We start from the raw sequence: 13593 nt of genomic DNA, 5'->3' as shown, positions 1-13593 counted from the left end.
AACGCCGCCATTTCAAAACAAAATGGCTGGTTAAACCGCGCGATATTGGAACTAGTCTTGCGTTTTTCAGCACTGGCGTACGGACGTTGCATGCCAAATAGTTTTGGATTACAACAAATCTGATTAATAAAATTAGTTTTTATAACAAAAGCTTTGATTTATTGATAAATTAAATTTACAACTATAATACACTATGCAAAAGATCCATCTGTTCTGGCTATGTAAAACTTAACCTGATACAGTGAAACCTCAAAATAACGTCATGGCAAGGGACCAAAATATGGTATCGTTACATCGACAATATCGTTTAATCGAGTTGACTTGCCATATATCTTATGTTTGGCGAGAAATAAGTATCGGTATATCGAGGTTCCACTGCAACCCACACATCATTCACCATCCGCCCATTACTTGGCACTTGTGGAAGAAAGCTCAAATCTTATTGATGTTTTTTTGGCACTAAAACATTGGCAGCTGCGGAATGGCCAAGAACGTTAAATAATTGCTTTTATCACTGGCTTGGATTACCCCCTTTGATTACCCCCTTAATTCAGCACACATAAGGCTGAAGCGTGCTATTCCCTGAATACAGATAAACAAAGCAACTCTCAAAAAAGACCTGATTTGATCCTGTATTGCTTAATTTGTCACTGATTAGAGAAGAAACTTTCTATGTTGGATTTTTTCTTAGATAAAATTCTCATTAGGGACTCATAAGTGGCCTACAATAGAAGATGCTTTGACCCTTTTCAGACTCTAGAACATCATGACTGTCCGATTAGTGGGCCAATAAGAGACGATACTATGACCTTATTCACATCATAGACTGTCCGATTAGTGGGCCAGTAAATGACGATTCTATGACCGTATTCACACCATAGATTGTCCGATAAGTGGGTCAGTAAGAGAGGGTGCTATAACCCTAGTACATCACAGACTGTCCGATAAGCTACCTGACCTACACTGCAGCTAAAGTCCGCCCGAGCGCCCGGCATGGGCGCAACACTTGTCCAATTATTCGTATCCGGGTCATAGCACTCCACGTCTCTTACCGCTGACCCCCGAGGCTCAGACAACCCTCCAAATACCCACAGCTTCCCATCATGCACTGCCGTCGCGCAGTGCACCCTTGCTGTTGCCATAGGAGCGATGAAAGTCCATCTTTCAGTGGATGGGTCGTATACTTCACCTGATTGGTGGGTTATACGACCATGGCAACCGCCAATCACATAGACCTTATTGTCTATACTGGCGGCCGAGGCACCAAATCGAGGCTGGTTCATCGGGGCTGCACTGACCCAGACATCTGCAAGATAAAGCGCAGTATTTCTTTTCTTTAATTTTAATAATTTTAATAAAAAGAGCTCTATTCAGTAACACTTTTGTTATTGTTTATAACCAATATTGGAAAACGGTTAAGTATTAGAGCCTTATGTTTTATTTAGCGGAAGTCAATCAACCAATCGAGAACATCGCAATGGCTTCCCCAAATCAGCCAATGGAAATGGATGTTTTCTTACACTTGGTACTTTGCTAGGATGACAAAATGGCGGCCGACAGTAGCAATTTGAAATAATTCCCTAGTTAACACAGAATCACTGGGAGGCTTTCTAAAGTGTGTCCGTTAGAAGAGAGTTGGCAGCTGCCATCCTCTGAAACACGAGGTTCCGAAAGAAAAGGAGATAAGACCGGCCTTTCGGCGAACATTTCGTTTTACCATTCATTGGTACGGGTAGCATTGTTTAAAAGAGGCTTGTTGTTAAACTGAAGATATTTAGTTTAATTTGATATATCGATAAATTGATATGGAGAAGAAAAAACCTTATAAGTTGAAATATTTCATAAAATTTGATGAGATATCACCGTGTGTTTTCACGGGGATTTACTGTGTCCTTTAGCAGCCATCACTCACCTCTGTCCCTGTTGTATCTTTGCACCGCGTCCTCGCCAAACGGTGTCAAGCTAGACACAGGCAGAGAAGACCCACCAATCACATACAGATACTCAGATGACGTCACAACACATTGTCCTATCCGTCCAATCAGGGTGGGCGCTAAGGTCGTGAATTTTACCGCCCCTTGGATATCTCTCATTCCGAATACACGTGACGTCTGCAGGTTATCGCCTACAAATATGACCTCGTCCCCAAGCCTACCCGTCTGATATGAGTCGCTTTCGACTGGGAACGGAAGATCGAGAGTCTGTATAGCTTGCCATGAGTCTTTGCGCGGCTGGTATGTTTCCAGGAATGGGATTTCGGGGTTTGTTGTCGACACCTCTTTAAGTCCGCCGATTGCCAGGACAGAGTTGTTTAACAGCACCATTTGTGACCTGGAAAAGCACATTTGAAATCAGCGTGCTATCATTGCATGTCATTTAAAGCATACGTCACACTATTGGATTTTTTTCAAATCCTATGAGCGAATTCATAGCCGGGGATCACCATTGGTTTTGATCGCCAGTATCGGATGAATCAGACGTCCAGATATCGGAACATTGGCGGCTGCGGCAGCAGACAGGCCCAGGCGATTTTTCAGCCTTCGATTGAAATTCGCTCATACGAGCGTACAAAATCTCCTAGCGTATTCGTGGGAGGCGTCTTGCAATAAGTAATCATGTGTTTGTTTTTTTTTTAGAAAATTTGCGCTCCGGGTTTTAAGCGGCAAAGTAGCCAATCATTCAGCGCTTACGTTATCAGATTGTCAGATTTTTTTGGTCTGAGAGAACTTTATTTCATTGAAAGATTTTATATTTCCTACGCTCTCTGACTTAGTCTCCTTTACATCCGCTCGTAACGGAGTCGCACAACGCTCCCGCGTGACGGGCCTTGCCAGTTTTGTGTCACGTGATTTCTAATTCAAAATTCCAACAGTTTGTTTGTAGCATCTAGGGAGCTTGCCCCGCGAGCCTCGATCTGGTATGAATGTATTCTTATCACAACGCCACCAGCTCGGAGACAGGTGGTGACCACGTGACCGCCACATTTTTTTTTTTACATTTCCAAACCAAACCTGAATTGAATCCACTTCAAATAGTCTTAAACGCAGCCAATATCAACAGCTATAACGGAAGCCCCATGGATAAGCTGATATGTGGGTTTTTTTGTTATGTTCTTTTTGTTTAATTAGCATTCAGTAGATGCTATTGTAGATGTTTTTTGCGAGAAAATCCATATATATTAATGGTCGAGAATGAAAGTAACAGTTGGAATATCATGATATTTGTGATGCTCTAATTATGTTTTTGTAAGTGTAAATTAAGTATAAATAACTGCCAAAATATTTTATGTCAGTATGCCTGTTTAAATTTGCAAACTCAATGAGAAATCAAAGAAACTATGTCTTTCTTAGATTTTGATTTAGATTATTTTTTTGAGTCATGTTGTGGTACTTTTGGTGTCACGCTGTCACGGTGAACAAATGGGTTATTTTTACCTACCTCCATCTTGGAGTATTCATGCTTGCTAACTCACACCATTTATTCGCTGAAGGAATATAGCAACACACAGTATCCAAAATTCTTGTTTCGTCCACCCCACCGGCAATTATAATAACTTCTATATTGCTATACGATTTCCGCGGTGCCTCGCCACCGCTTGTCAAACTTGAAAGTTGTTCCGTTTGAGAGACAATTTCTAAGTCTGTAGCAAGATCTTTGAATAGTTGGCTATCCAAAATTCCCGGTTTTATGAAATGAAATCGAACTAGCTTCATTAGCTCAGGGATATACTTTCTTCTATTTGATCTGTCAAAGTTAACCCATTTTATCAAGATTTCTAGCAGTTGTATTTCATCATCTAAGTAAATGTCATCGCTTGATAACAATTCTTTGATTTCCGCTGTGCTCAGCTCAAGGAACTCCCGCGTTTTTGCAACGCTCAAGAATTCTCTACAGAGAAACTTCAAGGCTTTCTTGTATAAATCCAAATTATAAAACTCATCCGCTATTGAAAGAACTATGAGACATGTTTCTACGTTTAGATATTCTTCCAAGAATTGCCAGCATTTATCATTAACCGAGGAAATGATAAGAAAACTAGATGCTTCTAGTAAGTCCCTCACATTTTTATTGTCAATCTCAATTCGACCGGTGTATAGGAAATCCAATATTTCTTTAACAACAGACGGCTTCAATTTCTTCAAGATCACTCTTTCCTGCTCTTTCTCGATCATATCGGTTGTAAACATAGCCATAAAATAGTGACTATTTGCAGCTAGAATCCCTTTATGCGCTGAAAACTCTTCATTTTCTACGAGCAGCACAACGTCGCATAGAATTTTAGATTGTCTCTGATCATTCAAGCTCTTCAACAATAATCCTTCCATGAGGGTCGGGTGAGTGTTCTTTGAAAGGCTTTTCGGCGCTTCCACCGAATTCTTGAAGAACCCCATCTTTTATCGTCTGAAATCTTGTTATCTAATCCCGTATCTTGGCGGTCTTCATACATAAACTACTTATTTCAACTAGTGACCTAAATTCCCCGTGTGACTTCGACCGACGATGGTTTTTCTTTCCATTTATAACAAATCTTAGCTGACCGCGATTGTAAACATTGTAGACGCGCTGTAGGCTTCTTGCCCTCTGTGAATAGACGTCCAAATTTCTAACTAAAACATCTGACCAGAGCAGCACGAGATTCATCATGCAATTTCGTGTTTTTAAAAGGTATTTTTAGGTCAACGCTTCTCTAATTTTGCATTCAACTTAGGCGATCTGCCATTAGCCGCTAAGTAGACTCGAACCAATGACCAAACATGTACTTTCCCAAGGAGATTACAATAAAACAACCAAAACAGATGCAAAAACGATAAGTATCGCTTATATAAGTAGTTATATAAGTATTTTTTAGAGTGTTTTTTTATTTTTTACAATAATAGAAAAAAAAAACCTCGTCCAATCTTGTCCTGGTCGTCGCTTTATGGTATTTCAAATTTAAAACGACGTAAATGTTTTTTATTCAAACTCCTGCTACTGCTTCCTTCTTCTTGAAAGAACTATTTCTAATAGGTATGTAACGTTATCATTGCTATTACGAACAGTTAGAAAAACTTTAATTGTTGTACTATAGTCCTGTGTGATTTCCATTAGTTTGAAATAGCTATGTTAAGATGCATTTATTTCGAAAGGAATGTTTTGTAAATTCGTCGGTAAAAACACCATAAATATTTGATTGAATAGGCGGGCTATCCGATTATTATTATTGCTTGTATGGTAAGAGAGGGATTTCTAATGATCTTCGGTTGACCGCTGAAAACTGTGAAACTGTTTTGTGGTGCGGGCTCACTCAAATATCACAAAATTCCCACATGTTCCATGTAGAGAATTCTAGAATATACGGGGCTGTATTATTAATAAGAAATATTTGCACTTTTGAAATGTGTGCTGTGTAACACAATTGAATTGTGATGATGAAAGGTTATACTTGGCCAAATAACAGAACGATTGCATCTGACTCAAATGTCAGCATAACTATTGCGCCAAATCACGTGTCATCAGCATAACTATTGCGCCAAATCACGTGTCATCAGCATAACTATTGCTCCAAATCACGTGTCATCAGCATAACCATTGCGCCAAATCACGTGTCATCAGCATAACTATTGCGCCAAATCACGTGTCATCAGCATAACCATTGCGCCAAATCACGTGTCATCAGCATAACTATTGCGCCAAATCAAGTGTCATCAGCATAACCATTGCGCCAAATCACGTGTCATCAGCATAACCATTGCGCCTATTTCACATGTCATCAGCAAAACCATTGCGCCAAATCACGTGTCATCAGCATAAATATTGCGCCAAATCACGTGTCATCAGCATAACTATTGCGCCAATTTCACATGTCATCAGCATAACTATTGCTCCAAATCACGTGTCATCAGCATAACCATTGCGCCAAATCACGTGTCATCAGCATAACTATTGCGCCAAATCACGTGTCATCAGCATAACTATTGCTCCAAATCACGTGTCATCAGCATAACCATTGCGCCAAATCACGTGTCATCAGCATAACTATTGCGCCAAATCACGTGTCATCAGCATAACTATTGCGCCAAATCACGTGTCATCAGCATAACTATTGCGCCAATCACGTGTCATCAGCATAAACAATGCGCCAAATCACGTCATCAGCATAACTATTGCGCCAAATCACGTGTCATCAGCATAACCATTGCGCCAAATCACGTGTCATCAGCATAACCATTGCGCCTATTTCACATGTCATCAGCAAAACCATTGCGCCAAATCACGTGTCATCAGCATAACCATTGCGCCAAATCACGTGTCATCAGCATAACTATTGCTCCAAATCACGTGTCATCAGCATAACTATTGCTCCAAATCACGTGTCATCAGCATAACCATTGCGCCAAATCACGTGTCATCAGCATAACTATTGCGCCAAATCACGTGTCATCAGCATAACTATTGCTCCAAATCACGTGTCATCAGCATAACCATTGCGCCAAATCACGTGTCATCAGCATAACCATTGCGCCAAATCACGTGTCATCAGCATAACTATTGCGCCAAATCACGTGTCATCAGCATAACCATTGCGCCAAATCACGTGTCATCAGCACAACCATTGCGCCAAATCACGTGTCATCAGCATAACTATTGCGCCAAATCACGTGTCATCAGCATAACTATTGCTCCAAATCACGTGTCATCAGCATAACCATTGCGCCAAATCACGTGTCATCAGCATAACCATTGCGCCAAATCACGTGTCATCAGCATAACTATTGCGCCAAATCACGTGTCATCAGCATAACTATTGCGCCAAATCACGTGTCATCAGCATAACTATTGCGCCAAATCACGTGTCATCAGCATAACTATTGCGCCAAATCACGTGTCATCAGCATAACCATTGCGCCAAATCACGTGTCATCAGCATAACCATTGCGCCTATTTCACATGTCATCAGCAAAACCATTGCGCCAAATCACGTGTCATCAGCATAACCATTGCGCCAAATCACGTGTCATCAGCATAACTATTGCGCCAAATCACGTGTCATCAGCATAACCATTGCGCCAAATCACGTGTCATCAGCATAACTATTGCGCCAATTTCACATGTCATCAGCATAACCATTGCGCCAAATCACGTGTCATCAGCATAACTATTGCGCCAAATCACGTGTCATCAGCATAACCATTGCGCCAAATCACGTGTCATCAGCATAACTATTGCGCCAAATCACGTGTCATCAGCATAACTATTGCGCCAAATCACGTGTCATCAGCATAACTATTGCGCCAAATCACGTGTCATCAGCATAACTATTGCGCCAAATCACGTGTCATCAGCATAAACATTGCGCCAAATCACGTGTCATCAGCATAACTATTGCGCCAATCGAGTGTCATCAGCATAACTATTGCGCCAATCGAGTGTCATCAGCATAAACATTGCGCCAAATCACGTCATCAGCATAACTATTGCGCCAAATCACGTGTCATCAGCATAACTATTGCGCCAAATCACGTGTCATCAGCATAACTATTGCGCCAATCACGTGTCATCAGCATAAACATTGCGCCAAATCACGTCATCAGCATAACTATTGCGCCAAATCACGTGTCATCAGCATAACCATTGCGCCAAATCACATGTCGTAAACATAACCGTTGCACCTTTCTTTGCCTCGAGCACAGCCATCGCATTGCTTCCATCTATACCGTCTGCATAGCTATTGAGCATTTCTGTGTCGTCAACATAACCATTGCGCTTATCTATGTTGTCTACATAACCATTGCGCCTATCTATGTCGTCAACATAACCATTGCGCCTATCTATGTCGTCTACATAGCCATTGCGCTTATCTGTGTCGTCAACATAACCATTGCGCTTATCTGTGTCGTCTAATAACCATTGCGCCTATCTATGTCGTCAACATAACCATTGCGCTTATCTGTGTTGTCAACATAACCATTGCGCTTATCTGTGTCGTCTAATAACCATTGCGCCTATCTATGTCGTCAACATAACCATTGCGCATATCTGTGTTGTCTACATAACCATTGCGCTTATCTGTGTCGTCAACATAACCATTGCGCTTATCTGTGTCGTCTAATAACCATTGCGCCTATCTATGTCGTCAACATAACCATTGCGCTTATCTGTGTTGTCAACATAACCATTGCGCTTATCTGTGTCGTCTAATAACCATTGCGCCTATCTATGTCGTCAACATAACCATTGCGCTTATCTGTGTTGTCTACATAACCATTGCGCTTATCTGTGTTGTCTACATAACCATTGCGCTTATCTGTGTCGTCTACATAGCCTCTGGCTCTTGCTTCTGCTCATTGCATACGACACCATCATCCGGAAATGCACCTTCCTGATCGTAGCCGGCGTGAGATTGTGGGTAATCGCTGAGTACGTGTGGAGTCTACACAAGCTGACATCAAGAGCTTTCTCGTTTGCGTCCACGTAATTCTTTACTAGGGGCACCTTGACAGGGTCGAGTCCAATGGCTTGGACAAGCATCCCAATATAGACATCCTCAGTCTGAAGAGGCTTAATGAACCTGGCCACGCCTAATAAGAAATGAAGGATATTCCTAGATAACACGTAGAACGTCCCAGGGCAGAAATCAGGCAGAGTCTTCTTAGCGTAGTCAGTGTAAGGAATAAAGTTCTTGTTGCTCGGGTCTCGTATTGGTGACCAGCCAGAAGCAACCTTACCCGCGTAAAGCCTCGCTGTCTTGTTCTTCGTCTGAAGCCACTGTAGTATTTTAGGCATGTTAAGGTAAACGTCGTCATCCGTCTTGATTACATAGCTGCAGTTCACCACATTCGACGCCCATGAAAGCCCCATTAGACTCTTGAAAAGCAAGTTGGAGTAGGTATCATTGAAATTCCCGAGCAGGAGGTCATTGTACGTCTCCGCTTCGTCCATCACGAAGTTGTCAACTGCGTCAGTAGTGGAGCCGACCATAAATACGCTCTGGTAGCTGTACTCCTCGTGGTTTGTGTACAATCGAAGGCAATCCCAGTTTTCCGCACGGCCCCATGTTCTCCTAATAGCATTTCTTTGCCTTTTATTCCCCGGCGCACTGATGATCAACACGAGTGTGAATATGTCCGGCTTTACTTCTGGTTCCCAGGCAGGCTTCATTATCATGAAATTAGACGTTTCGCCCGGTATAAGCGTGGCTATGATCTCGTTTTCTAAGGTATCAGACAACAAGCCCACCTGCTGGCATAGCAGCCCACAATGCACTACGGCATAACACACCAAGACAGCAAGGCTCAAGCCCGCTACAATTATCATCCGAGCCCGGCCCCGGGCTAGTCGCAATACCCGGTAGGGGGCTTTTAGTATTCTGTGCGCATTTTGGATAAGTGTGTAAGAGGTGCCCATTCTGTTGACGATAACAAGGTGTTTCACGGTTTTGTCATTGGACCTTGGACAAGTGATAGCTTTCACGCAGTCAGCCATCGCGAGCGGCCCTTATTATTCTATTCTTTCAAGGACTCAGAACTTTCTACCTATCAGTCTTCATTCAGATATTTGGCGATGGCTGTGATAGTTCTTTGCCGATTGTTATTCTTCTGGATCAACGCTCATATGGTGTTTGAGAGCTCATAATATTATAAGTATAAGATATTTTTGTTTACCTTTGCATTGCACTATAGGAGTTTCAAACCATTGGTGTTATTATCTTGATGTCAATTGATCTAACTTATCCCAGCTGGCACAATAAAACAGTCTTTACAATCTTTCGAGTCCCGCCTGTCGATTCATGACTCTCGCCTATAGTGCTTTTTATATCTATCCTGACATTATGAGACCATTTCAACGTCAGCCGACGCTTTTGTAGCATCTGATTTGACTGTTTTGATAGCAGTGAATATGGCATGTTTATTAATCTTTAATTGCTTTGACTGGAGTTATATTTGCTTTTTTACTGGTACTGGCACGTGTCATGGAGTGAATAAGTGATGCTTTTGATTAGACTATCACCCGACAAATACCATCCCCGCAAAAATGGAAGTGAATAAATATGGCATGTTTATTAATCTTTAATTGCTTTGACTGGAGTTATATTTACTTTGGTACTGGTATATGCTTGGCATGTGTCATTGAGAGAATAAGTGATGCTTTTGATTAGACTATCACCCACCAAATACAGTCCCCGCAAAAAATGGAAGAATAAGTCTCACTTATTACTTTTTATTAGATTAATCTTCTCTTGATCCTGTCACAAAAACACGTCCTGTGTTCGTATCGTGTTCGTGTAAAAATCGTGCTGCGTTCGTATCGTGTTCGTGTAAAAATCGTGCTGTGTTCGTATCGTGTTCGTGTAAAAATCGTTCTGTGTTCGTATCGTGTTCCTGTAGAAATCGTGCTGTGTTCGTATCGTGTTCGTGTAAAAATCGTGCTGTGTTCGTATCGTGTTCGTGTAAAAATCGTTCTGTGTTCGTATCGTGTTCGTGTAGAAATCGTGCTGTGTTCGTATCGTGTTCGTATAAAAATCCTGGTGTTCTTATCGTGTTCGGGTAAAAATCGTGCTGTGTTCGTATCGTGTTCGTGTAAAAATCGTGCTGTGTTTCGGCAACGGTGGCACGGGCATCGTACAAAAAAAAAATATGGAAATGTAAAAATGAAGATGAAGGACAATAAATACTAATAAAAATAACGATAATGGGACAATCCGACAATAGAGAGCTTAAGCAAATCAACACGAACGGCATCAAAAACGGCGCGCTCGCTGACGAATTGCTGAAAAACGGCGTTGACGTCCGTGACCGCGCGCGCAGAACGTAAAAATAGGGAAAATGCCGTTCGAGATTTGCTGTCACGGACGTCAACGCCGTTTTTCAGCAATTCGTGAGCGGATTTTGTTATAAAATACTCTAAACATACACTTGTCTGTAATTATTTTTTTATAAATCCTATATTACTCTTGCATTTCAGGCTTTAAATAAATCTTTTTGATTTTACCTTGTGTTTTACATAAATTAGTAGAGCTGACTAACAGTCTACTTGACGCAGTTGTTAGTCGAGGTGACTCGATTTACTACAGGATATTCGGCAGCTGGTTTAGAGTGAACGCGCGAGCAGGAGAATGGGTACGAAAAGACTCATGAGCATAGGCTTAATGGAGAGACCGCTGTTGCACAGGTCCTTGTCGTTGCAGCATGCCGCCTCGCAGTTGCCATTTTTATCGCATGCAGCTTTGGTTTGGTCGATTGGTACGTTTTTGGTGACCTACTTTAATACTTTAATAAATTACTCCCCTATACAATAGTATAAAGTAGCTTACGCTAATACTAGGAAGGGCACAGTTAGTTTGCAGCCGGCGGAGATGTGGAGGCACCTTTAGTTGCCTGATGGCTGGCAAAGCTGCTGTTTTAAAGGACTCCAGTTTACTTAGGTTTACAATATTGTCAGGAAGTAAATTCCATGCTCTTATTGCTCTAGGAAAAAAAGAATAATTAAAGGAAAGAATATTCGAGTGCAATTGTTGAAAGCTATGTGAGTGCCTCCGAGTAGATCAGTTTGTCGGAACGACACAGCTAGGGAGAGGTAAAGCCACGAGATTATTATAAAATTTATACAGTAATACTATTTGATGGTAAAGTCGCCCTATTTCCAATGTGTCCCAGTTTAGCTGGTTAACCAGTTCAGATGATCTTGCCTGGTAGTCATAATTGTTGCAGACAAAACGAGCAGCGTTCTTCTGAACTTGCTCCAACCGCAAAACATCTGTGTCAGTGTAGGGACTCCAAGATGTTGACGCATACTCAAGCATCGGTCTAACAAGGGAGAGGTACGCACGTTCCTTTACAGCTGATCGCACCGAAAAATCATCAGTTCTGTAAGACTGTAAAAATCTGCTATAAAAATAATGCTTAAATATAAATTAAGAGACTATGTTTCCCAATCAACTAAACTAAATATCAAACAAAACTCGTACAAACGCATGGCCCCCGCTTCTTCATCGAATAACGATTTTGCGCCTTCCTTGAATGTAAGCATGCATAAAACACATTGTATGACAGTAGCGTGATCAATTATTGAGGGTATTTTATTTTGTTTCCGAAAAGAATATGCTGGAATTTGGCATGCTAGCAAAAAGCTTTTCGATCATTACGATACCAATAATAATAATAGCAATGTATAGATTTAGGCACTGCCTAAAAGCGGAGCCAGCATGACTTTTTTCAGCATAAACTTGTGTAGAACCCCCCTTCCCTGCACTTTCATTATGCATCATGTTCCACCACCCACAAAAACGGCACAATATGTAAAACATATAAAGATTGCATGTTCTATAAATACTGCAATTATTATTAAAATGTGTCCTCCCAATCCTCCTGGGGAATACCTAGAACAAATATGTTTTTTTGTTCTAGGTAAAAAAGTATTTATTGAGATTACTAAGGATATTATTAACTAAACTATACTTGATAGAAAACTGATACAGCAAAATTAGCAAAATAAATTTATGCTTTGATTCACAGGGAAGGCTTTCAGGTGTGAAGGGAGGTCATATTTATTTTAAAATGAGGATCAATTTAAGTTCCTCACAAAAAAACTGGGTGCTATTTTATTCTCTTCAAAATTAAAAACAATAAACAAATACATATCAAATTCCTATACAATAATAAGTGTATCAGCAAATCACATATCATAGTGGATTTGAGGTAAAAGTACTCATTCCCTGCCTGTACTGTCCCAATTCCTTTTACTTTACTTAACTTGCAAAGATAGGGCTTTATCATTTTCTTTCTCTTGTGTAAGTTTTAAAGTTACCAATTCAAATATTGGAAAAATACCTTTATTAACCTTCTCTCTTGTGCTTTAGAATGTAACTTTGCTAAGGGTGGATTAAAAGCCCTCCAACATATTTGAAAAAAATCTGAGTACATTATTTTATTATACAGTTAAGAACCACATTTAAAAACCTAGAATGAACCTGTTAACCTAAACTTATCTAATTAGAATCCTTTTTATAAGCTTTTATAATCTATTTAGCCTATAATTTGAAATAGGAAAATTGATTTCTAAATAGTTTTAAATATATGATCTTAAGGGATCATACATTAGACCTGTTTTTGTTTTTTATGATTAACTTAACCCATTGACCCCTGAACCGGCCTGTACCGGCCGTCGGAAAAACCTGGTTATTTCCCTGAACCGGCCTGTACCGGCAGTTTTTAGCGCGCGCGAGAAAAACCTCTCTAGTTCCCCTCCCCGGCGAGTAAAGCTTTTGCAAATTCAGCTGTAGCATAACAAAGAATTGACCAATCAAATGAGCTTGAATGAGTTTGAAAAGAAAACAACTACGAAAGATCGTTCCGCTAAGTACTTACGCTAACTTACCTACGTCTGCCAGTGCAAAAACAACTACATAGGAGCACTTGATGTAGAAGGTGTCTGTAAAATAAGCTTGTATTTTTCTTTCTTTATCTTGTAGCTTACTCTGACATTTCAGCTGAACTTGACTCGAGCACAAGACTTGACTCTTCAAAACTTTCAACCATGCTTTTACACAGTCTTTTGCACATACTTAGACAAGTTCATATCCGTGGTTAGCATTCCCACGAATGATTTTTTTCAAGC

General features: G+C 40.6%; 2 protein-coding genes across 2 annotated transcripts; both read right to left on the bottom strand.

Moving 5' to 3' along the window:
* Nucleotides 1-136: 136 nt before the first annotated feature.
* LOC5505858 (kelch-like protein 12) lies at nt 137-5699 on the bottom strand. Its single transcript, XM_032374206.2, has 3 exons — nt 3439-5699; nt 1913-2331; nt 137-1306 (listed from the first exon to the last, which is right to left on the bottom strand). The coding sequence occupies exons 1-3, from the start codon at nt 4389-4391 to the stop codon at nt 915-917; spliced, it is 1764 nt and encodes a 587-aa protein (XP_032230097.2). The 5' UTR covers nt 4392-5699; the 3' UTR covers nt 137-914.
* A 1745-nt stretch (nt 5700-7444) lies between these two features.
* LOC5505857 (beta-1,3-galactosyltransferase 5) lies at nt 7445-10033 on the bottom strand. Its single transcript, XM_048731105.1, has 2 exons — nt 8273-10033; nt 7445-8153 (listed from the first exon to the last, which is right to left on the bottom strand). The coding sequence occupies exon 1, from the start codon at nt 9460-9462 to the stop codon at nt 8281-8283; it is 1182 nt and encodes a 393-aa protein (XP_048587062.1). The 5' UTR covers nt 9463-10033; the 3' UTR covers nt 7445-8153; nt 8273-8280.
* Nucleotides 10034-13593: the final 3560 nt, after the last annotated feature.

Source organism: Nematostella vectensis, chromosome 8 (assembly GCF_932526225.1).
Source record: "Nematostella vectensis chromosome 8, jaNemVect1.1, whole genome shotgun sequence".
Taxonomy (NCBI): domain Eukaryota; kingdom Metazoa; phylum Cnidaria; class Anthozoa; order Actiniaria; family Edwardsiidae; genus Nematostella; species Nematostella vectensis.
Note: the sequence above shows the minus strand (reverse complement) of the source record. Positions and strands in the feature narration are given on the sequence as shown.

Excerpts from the sequence above, each read along its gene's own strand:
- LOC5505858 (XM_032374206.2), bottom strand. The coding sequence starts at position 4,391 with ATGGGGTTCTTCAAGAATTCGGTGGAAGCGCCGAAAAGCCTTTCAAAG. Across the intron at positions 2,332-3,438 it reads ATGAATACTCCAAGATGGAG|GTCACAAATGGTGCTGTTAA; the intron begins GTAGGTAAAAAT and ends GTGCTTTTCCAG. Across the intron at positions 1,307-1,912 it reads AAGATACAACAGGGACAGAG|ATGTCTGGGTCAGTGCAGCC; the intron begins GTGAGTGATGGC and ends TTTATCTTGCAG.
- LOC5505857 (XM_048731105.1), bottom strand. The coding sequence starts at position 9,462 with ATGGCTGACTGCGTGAAAGCTATCACTTGTCCAAGGTCCAATGACAAA.